Source organism: Frankliniella occidentalis, unplaced genomic scaffold (assembly GCF_000697945.3).
Source record: "Frankliniella occidentalis isolate FOCC.00 unplaced genomic scaffold, Focc_3.1 Scaffold321, whole genome shotgun sequence".
Lineage (NCBI taxonomy): Eukaryota > Metazoa > Arthropoda > Insecta > Thysanoptera > Thripidae > Frankliniella > Frankliniella occidentalis.
The window spans coordinates 1-9,030 of record NW_026267445.1 but is presented as its reverse complement, the minus strand read 5'-3'; the positions used below and the strand labels follow the sequence as shown (position 1 = coordinate 9,030).

Genomic DNA, 9,030 nt, shown 5'->3' with positions numbered 1-9,030 from the left:
CCCTACTATACTCTCTCCCTCTCCCCCCCCCCCCTCTTTCTCTCTCTGTCTCTCTCCCCACCTCCCCTACCTCCTCTCTCTATCTCCCTCCCCCTCTCGTGCTCGCCGCTCCTCTTTTCTCCACCCCTGTTTCCACCCTCCATACACGCACTTTTCGCTCCACCAGTCCTGCGCCCCGGGCCCCCGTCCCTTCACACTCACCGCCCCCTCTCTCTCTTTCTCACTCTGCCCCTCTCTCTCTCTCTCTCTCTCTCTCTCTCTCTGTCTCTCTGACTCTCTCGCTCTGCCTCTCCCACATTATCCACTCCGCCTCTCCTTTGTACGCGTTGTAAACATCCCCTCCCCCGACCCCTTCTGGATCCGCTCCAAAGACTGATACGGAATCAGTTTGTGCAACGCGGTGTCTCTAGCTTTACGGGGGGCCCGAATATGTTCCGGCAGCAGACTTGGCCAGGTTTGCTGTTGTTGGTGTTGTTATTGCTCTTCTTGGTGGCGGTTCTCTCCCCCCAGCCCCGCTCCTCTGCCTCTTGTCTGAACACATTTCGTGTAGGGCCCTATTGAGTGTATTATACCGAGCCTTGTAAATTCCAGGCTCATTATTTTCCATCAGAGGCTAATGAAAACTCGGGGTTGCACTATCCTGGCACCAAAGTGTGTGTGAGGAAACTTAGGGGGTGAGGTTCATGTGTGTGTGAACCAGAAACCAGCCGCCTGTGGGTGCGGGTCTGTTCATTTCCCAGTTTCCCTTGTTATTGTATGAATTGAATGCGAGCAGTAGATTTGTCTTAGTTTCCGTCCGCAATAACCTATTCTGCGCGAACTACTTTGTAAACTACAATTTCTTCCAAGAGGGAGGGACGCATTCTCGGACGCTTTTTAATCGCGCTAGTCTTCACCTTTGTTTTCTCAGTGCACCGGCCCCGACGGCACCCCGCCCCCGCCACCCGCCGCCAGCCAGCGCGCTCGCCTCGCCTCCTGATGATGGGAGGGGGAAGCGAGACATTTTAATGATTCATAGTTTTATATATCCGAGGAAATGAGCTGCCATCAAAGCGTTTCTAGCAGCGCGCTCTAGCCGAGCGAAGAGGCGGCAAGGCTCGAGGATAGTCTTGTTGTTGGTTCCGTCGCGGGCGTGGTGGGGGGTGGGGGTGTTCTTGAGGGTTAAAGCGCCTCGTATCTGCGAGGGTTTTGGCATGCAGTATGCGGGCGGACACAAAATAAATATGAGGGAACAGTGAGACCTTGATCAAAATCAAATCACACGACGGTATTAAAATCACACAGCAGACAACCGGCCAGATGGGCGTGGCCCGGTATGGTGCCTGTGTATTCAACGATACGATGCGACGTCCTCTAAAAAGTGGGTCAGTCGATGGCGGACGGGGGATTCCCGGTGCCGTCGGGGCGGGGGAGGCGGAGGGGAGCTCAGCAAACCAAACTATACAGTCCCATCATAGACGCGCGCGGGAAAGCGCAGAGGGGCGCGCGAATTTCCCATTTGCATATTTTAACCGTGTCGGTGGCGGCGGCCCCGCTCTGCTTCCAGGCGCGGATACAGCAGTGCCAGACGACGATCAGCAAGCTGAGCCAGGAGAACGAGGCGCTCAAGAAGCAAGTCAAGAGTTTGGAGGCACAGGTGAGTCCCGCACGCGGTCCCGCTAGCGGTCGCGCTCGCGCCGAGCGCCTTGGAGAGCGCCGGGTGGGCCGGCCGCCCCGCTCGGCTGTCGGCCGGCTGGCCTACCCCGCTGTTGGCAGGGGTACTGCCCCAAGCGGCTGGGACCATGGTCGACTCCAGTCTGACCGCCGTTTACCGAACCAGAACGAGAATCACAAGGAGAATTTTTTTTAAAATCCAAAAAATTTAATTGTGAATTTTAAAATATTTGTACACTTCTGAAGACTTGCGTCATGTTTTCCCGATCGTGCTCTTGACGGTTTACTTTGCCTGCTCCAGCAACAGGGCGGCGGCGCTGTGCAGGCGGCGCTGCTGGAGCGGCTGCGCGCGCTAGAGGCGGACAACCGGCTGCTGTCGGGCGACGCGGAGCAGCAGCGGCGGCAGTACGAGCGCTGCCTCGACGATGTGGCCAACCAGGTGGTGCGCGCACTGCTCTCGCAGAAGGGCCTGCGCGAGGAGATCGGCGCCCTCCAGCACCGCATCCGGGAGCTGGAGACGCAGAACCGGGCGCTCACCACGCTGCTGGTGCAGCAGGCGCACCACGGCGACCAGCAGCAGCAGCAGCTCAAGCAGATCACCGCTGGTGAGGTGACGGCGCCGGGTCTGCCCGGCCTCGTCGACGACATGGTGACCCTGTCCAAGCCGCGCCTGCGCCGGCCCGCCGGCCGGCACCGACCCTCGCCGACGTGCGGCGTGAACCACCCCGCCGACCCGGCGGCCGCTATCCTGGCCGCCGTGGCAGCCATCGACCCGGCACTGTGGCTGCAGGTACGTGCTCCCTTCTCACCCACGCTGTCCGCTTGTCGGAGTTTAGTAACAGCCCCCCTACAATGACCATGCTGTTAGACCACCCCACATGATGTGGTTTGTCCTCCCCAGGTCTCTCGGCCGCAGTCGCTGCACCTGGTGCCGCCGGTGGAGGGCGCGCAGGAGGCCAGCGCGGTGCGGGCCACGGTCAGGGAGGCCTGCTCGGCCGACTTGACCGAGTCCACGACCGAAGTCGGCAGCTGGAAGCAGGACGACCAGCAGGCGGCTACGGGTGAGTCACAGCTCCTACTCCAGCTACCTCCGGTGCACCTCAGGCGCACCTCCACCCTTGACATGCTTTTGTCTAAAACCGCTTACTCCCTACAGACGTGGATGCAGAGCTCCCCTCAGAGGTGGCCGTCGAGGCCGTGGCGGCGGCTGCCGTGGTGGAACGGGAGGACCAGGACGGCAGCTCCAGCCCCGAGAGCAGCCCGGAGAGCGGCAACCGGGATGAGGGCTACTCCACCATGTCGAGCGACGTGCAGGTGGAGGCGTCCTCGCGGCTGTGCGAGCCCACCACGGCCTCGGCGCTGCACGCCAACGGCCTCGGCCAGGAGCTGGAGGAGGTCGAGGAGGAGGCGGAGCAGGGCGTGCTGGAGGCCGTGGCGGAAGCGATCACTGGCGGTGCCGTGCCGGTGGGCGGCGGGGGTCGTCTGCTGCTGCTGGACCTGCAGGCGCTGAGCGCACGACACAGCTTTCCGCCTGCCCGAGACCTGCAGGTGAGCCCAACGGAGCATCATATACCGATCTTGTCTTGGTGCGTAGTGACGATGCTCACGGGATACTTCTTGTGCTGCAGGCCGCACTCCGCAACAGCTTCTCCGATTCGCACCTGTGCCTGTCGCGGCTGCTGCAACACGCTGCGTCCTTCGCGTCCACGCCCGCGTCCTGCCCGGCGACGGACAAGGTTCTGCTCGTCGACCTGGGGGACGTGGGTGCGGGGGCCGGGGCGGGGGCTGGGAGGCAGCACCCCCTACGGCGCGCGCGGGCCACCCCAAACCTGCTGCCGCCCCTGCCGCCACCCCCACCGCAGCTCGGCTCGGAGGGCGAGGACGACGCCGACCTGGCGGGCGACTGGTGGGACGCCGACTACGTCCAACACTGGCTGAGGCTGGACGAGACGAGGTCGGCCCTCCAGCAGCGCCACCGGGAGGCACTCGATCTCGACCTGGAGTACGACCAGGCCGAGCTCGAGGACTGGAGCCTGTCCCTGTCCTGCGAGGACCTGGACACGCCCTGGAGAAGGCCCCCGCACAACGCCACGCAGGCACCACCAGAAGCGACCCCCGCCCCCGCGCCGCAGAGCCAGCTGCCAAGCATCCAGGTGAGACGAGAACTTTACTGAAAACCAGACAGGGGTATTGGTAGCGGTGGCCAGTGCCATCCGAGCGATACCAGCGTGCGGCCGGTTCGCCTCTAGGATCGTCCAGAAAGAACGTCCGCTTTATTCGGCAAATTGCGGAAGCTCGGCGCCTGCGAGACTCGGGGTCGGCCAGCCCGTAGTACACGACTGCACTGCATACAAGATGTTGCCTACCTATCAGGCGCTATGAGCACGGCAAATGACGCACTTACTTTCTGGATGACCCCTATGCGTGCAGAGCGATGAGGCACCGTGGCTAGACCATGACACCTCAGAGTTCTGAGCGCACAGGCAACCCGCCTGCACCCCTGCGCATGATGCCATTCGTTCTGACGGCGCTGGGCTCTAGCCACCCACCTGTACTGTTCGACCGGTTGCTATGCCACGGCTTCGACAAGTACCGATATATATAATAATTACTGTGGCCTTTTCCACAGATCACCTTCACCCATCTTTCTGTATATTTCATTGATTTTGCCCGACGCTAAACTAATAACTCGTGGAACCTTTCAGGAAAACAACTCACAGGAATTGGAGGAGGACTCGAGCGAGTGCCTGTGGAACAACGCGAGCTACATGCAGCCGGCGGGCGGCGCGGGCGCGGGTGACGGCTGCCGGGACGGGCTGGGCGCGGGGCTGGTGAACGGGCACGCGGCCGCGGCCGGCTGGCCGTACGCGCTGCAGGCGCTGCCGCTGCTGGACCAGGCCGACGCCATGATCTCCAGCCTTGCCGTGAACGCGGCGGGCTCTTCACCCGGTGGCAGCTGGTCGTCGTCGGCCGCCGCGTCGGACTGCTACGACTGCTGCCTGAACGGCTGCCACGGCGAGGACGGCTCGTCCAAGCGCTCGTCCGCCGCGCTCAGCGGCTGCAGCGACGAGAGCGCCGCCACGAGCGCGGCCAGCCGGGAGTCGCCCACCGTCGGCACCGACTTCACCCGCGACTTCTACCGACTAGTCAAGTTCGAGAGCACCAAGAGCCTGGCCTCCAACTCGTCGTCGCGTCACTCGCGGGGCCAGAACAGCGACCACAACAACATCAACAACAACCTGCCCGCGTCCATGGACCGCGAGCAGGCGCTGCAGAGCGTGCTCAAGTTCATCGCCGAGCAGCAGAAGTACTGCCTCTCGCGCGAGGAGCAGGACACTGCCACGGAGCAGCTGGGCAGCCGGCCCGTCTCGTACTCGTTCAGCGTGGACGACGAGCACGCCGGGGCGGGCGCGGCCGAGCCGCCCGAGTCGCTCGACTCCATGGAGATGCGGTCGGAGCCGCGCTCGCTGTCCAACTACAGCGAGGGTGACGCCGGCGACGTGGACACATCCGGCAGCGAGGCCGTCCACCGGGAGAAGAACAACGACGCCGAAGTGGTCGTGGACGCCCACGACGAGATGTAAGTCTACCCAACAATTACTGTCCCCTTGGGAACCCCTTGTATTCCTTTTGTCTCACGTTGCTGTACCCGTGTTTAGAGTCGCGGTCGACATGGTGGCCTCCACCGCCGCCGCCGGGGGCGCTCACGCCTCGCCGTCACCGGCTCTCCTGCCCACGGTGCTGGAGGACGAGGAGCTGGACACGTCGCCCTGCAGTCGGCGGCATGCCGTCCTGGAACACGAGGAACCGTCGTCCACGTCGACCTCGGCGTCGTCTGTACCGTCCGTGCTGGTGTGCGACGCCAACGACAAGGCTGTAAGCTTCCACGAGAACGCCACCTCCAAGGACGTCATTGACGAGCTCAACAGAATGATCCGGAAGGGGGAAAGCGAGGAGGCCGTTGTTGCTCCGGGCGGCCCGTCGCGGCCCGAGTCCAGCCATGGGGCGTCCGAGGCCACGGCGGCGGCGTCGACCTCCTCCAGCATCGACAGCGCCGCCCTTTGCTGCCCCACCGGCTGGGTGCACGTGGAGAGAGAGATAGACTTTACGGATCCCAAGGTGCGTAGTCCTCGGTCTCCTCCTCCCGGCGGCCCCGCCGCGCCCGGCTGCGGCACCAGACTAGACTCATCAGAACGTTGTATTGCAGGCGCGGGCCAACCTGCTCGACGTGATGCTGGCCTCGAGTGGCAGCGGCAGCGGCAGCTCCGGGTCCATGAGCAGCAGTGGCAGTGAGAGCGGGGACGCCGAGGACCTTCCCGGAGACTACCGGCACCTGCATCGCCTGCACCGGTTCCGACGGCAGAAGAAAGGTAGGTCGCCGCCACAGTGTGGCCGCACTGGTGTCGGCCGGTTGGGCCGAGGGTTCACACCAACTCCCTGTTGTCACTCACTAATTCCGTTGATCGACTCGCAGCCTCCGCCTTCCGCGAGCCGTTTGGAGTGCTCCGCCTCCCGGCGTCCAGCCTGCGGCCTTCCATCATCGGCCGCGACGACTTCTTCGTGCGCTACGGCGAGAAGGAGCGCGAGGCCATCTCGAGCTTCGACTTCCTCGACGACATGTCGACCGCGTCCATCAGCTGCGCGTCCGGGGCGTCTTCCACGCTCGGGTCGTTGCAGAAGCTGGACGCGTCGGCCGTCACCGACCAAGCCGACGACGACGGGCGGGGCTCGACGCCGACGCCCCAGGCGACTGAGGGCCGCGACGAGCGGACAGGCGGACAGCTGTGTCTCGGCGACTCCCTGTCGGGCTCGAGGTCGAGCCTGGACGACCGTGGTCGACAAGTCGAGAGTTTTGTCTTGTGATAAACTGACTGAGGTGAATCCGTGTAGAAACATCCAAGCATATAGTGAGTGCCGCTCTTGGGGAATAAGGCGAGCTTTTGCTGTTATGCCCTGTACCGTGAATCTTCTGGTCTGTGCTGTTGACTCAAAGCGACCATTTCAGATTCCTGCGAAAGGAATAACCAAAGGCCGGGATGTGACCTAGAGCCGCGTAGTGTGTTGGCAGACAAATTACTATTTCTGTATGTGACTGAGAGAACCTGGCCACAAATGACCAATGATATCATTTTCAAGATTGAGAGGCTCAGAAATCTCTCATATTTGAAGAGAAATTGTGAACTCATGCTAAACAGGGTGAGCATTCTAAGCCGTCTTTTTTTTTTTTTTCGAGGTCTGCTTGCCCGTGACCGGACGCGGCTGGTCCCAAAGCTCGCCTGTCAGCTTGAAATCAGCTGAAAGTACAACCCCCCCCCCCCATTTCTTACTATTGTATACCTCAGCGGGAAGGATGACTTAGAAAACGCACCCTGTATTATTATAACGCTGATCTGACATACTGATGATGAAATGTTCTTACAAATATTGTGCTACTTGAATAACTACAAATAGTGCTATAAGATGATAGTTGATGGACCATGTGATATGTTGTTACAAATTGTTTTACCTATACCCAGGCTCCAGCTTTGTCTTAAAATTTGACAGAAAATATACTATATGCTTTTCATTTTATTTACAGCAGTCAATTTTTGAGAAGAATATTTTAAGTACCTGTTTTAAATCATTCTTTTGTGTATAAAGTTAATACTCAGTGTACATTTCTAATATAGTATGTATGATGAAGGCAAGACAAGCTTCTGCTGTACATAGGTTCCAGATTCCATGGATGGTTTTAAAGATGCGTATTATAGTTGTGATACTTTGATAAACCAAAATAAATTTAGTTGTTTAAGAGAATAATCAAGTTGGAAAGGTACACTGAACAGACAAACACTCAATAGATGATTCTGAAGGATTTCTACTGCAAATTTAGCTTTCAATCACATTCACATCTTGCAAATTGCTCTACCAATTCAAATTATTAGTGTGAGTATACTTCATTGTTAATCTCTGAGTTGAAATAGACATTATGATAAAAATAGAAAATTATAGTAAATGTCAATTCAAGAGGAGATACAGCATTCAAAGCAGCTACCAAAAAGTATTGGTTCTTAAGAAATGAGACTAAATTTATCACACATGGATTAGTTTATTGCTTTGAACTAATATCAATTAAAACCTCTCAATTTGTATTGTCTTAAACATATTGACTGTACCTAGTTACTCCTAGATTGTGTACATTAATACCCAAGCGTTTATATTTCTAGTAATATTTAGGATTAAAATGTGTGATACTATGTAAAAATATACCCTGCATCAGCTGTTATTTATTTATGGTGCAAAAGGTAGTACAAGGCCTACTATTAATGTTTAGTGTCACATCATGTGATGATTGGCAAAATAAAGTCTTTTTCCAAAACTTCATGAAACGATTCTTTCATGCCACTTTGCTTTGCTAAACTCTTACAGCTTACTAAAAAATTCCATCATCATCTTCTAGGAGGCAATCCACCAGACCAACAACCGAAAAAAAAAAGTTCGTTCAAATGAGAGTAAAATGAGGTAGTATAGCCCTAAAACTAATACCCAGTGACACAAAAACTCACTTTTAGTCATTTGAAAGGGTGGAGTTCTCAATTGTGCACCTCCAGGATGATCCTGGAGGTGCTACCAAGGCCGCCAGTGGAGACTTAAGGTCTGCTTAACAGTATTGTTTCAATAAAACGTGAGTTCAAGGGGTTTTGTGGTCGCTGATTGCGACGCCGATGACCTATTCATCCTCCAGGGTTGGGGAGTCCCGGAGGGTCATCCCCGGTCATCCCGGATCATCCAAGGCGTCATCGGGGACCTAACGCCGACGACAGAATGTTACCAAAAACAGTTTCTTCCAGGGGTTTTTATGGTCGCTAATTGCAATGGCGGTGCCCTCTGTGCTGTGCAGTCTTAATCCAAACCGACTATCGATGACCTGTTAGGCCGACACTAAGCGTGTGGCCCGTGGCCCCCGCACAGTAAACAGCCCTAAGAAATGCTCATCTCGCCCCCAGACAAACGCAAGGGGCCGCGGGGCAGGTAGGCAACACGCACGCCTGCCTGCGGTACAGGATAACCACGACGACTGGCGGTTCGCCTACCCCAGGTGGCCTTATGGATGTGTTTAAATTTGTAAAAATAAAAAAAAAAGCCGACCACGTTTAGAAAGATTTGCCATCGCTTCAGTTCGATGGAAAGCAGATATCCGTGGTTTCGCCGGATCTTACCACAACTTTCAAGGAAACCATCAACCATGATTCTGTCGATCGTTGTAGCGATCCCGGATGTTTTGGTCGTCATTTTAGCGAACAAAAAGACATTCAAATGTAAAACCATAGTCTATCAAATACTATCAAATATGATGCAAAATGCACGTGTTAATATGTTATTATGTTACGACGTTAA

The 9,030-nt window shown here is 57.0% G+C and overlaps 1 protein-coding gene across 1 annotated transcript in view; it reads left to right on the top strand.

The window, feature by feature from the left end:
• Positions 1–8,013, top strand: part of LOC113211488 (uncharacterized) — a 155,903-nt gene extending 147,890 nt beyond the window's left edge. Inside the window, exons 7-15 of the mRNA XM_026429869.2 lie at positions 1,547–1,636; positions 1,955–2,443; positions 2,555–2,714; positions 2,810–3,201; positions 3,282–3,806; positions 4,359–5,233; positions 5,313–5,772; positions 5,861–6,023; positions 6,128–8,013. Of these exons, the coding sequence (XP_026285654.1) occupies positions 1,547–1,636; positions 1,955–2,443; positions 2,555–2,714; positions 2,810–3,201; positions 3,282–3,806; positions 4,359–5,233; positions 5,313–5,772; positions 5,861–6,023; positions 6,128–6,516 (3,543 nt within the window). The 3' untranslated portion in view covers positions 6,517–8,013. The remainder of the gene's footprint in view (positions 1–1,546; positions 1,637–1,954; positions 2,444–2,554; positions 2,715–2,809; positions 3,202–3,281; positions 3,807–4,358; positions 5,234–5,312; positions 5,773–5,860; positions 6,024–6,127) is intronic.
• Positions 8,014–9,030: the final 1,017 nt, after the last annotated feature.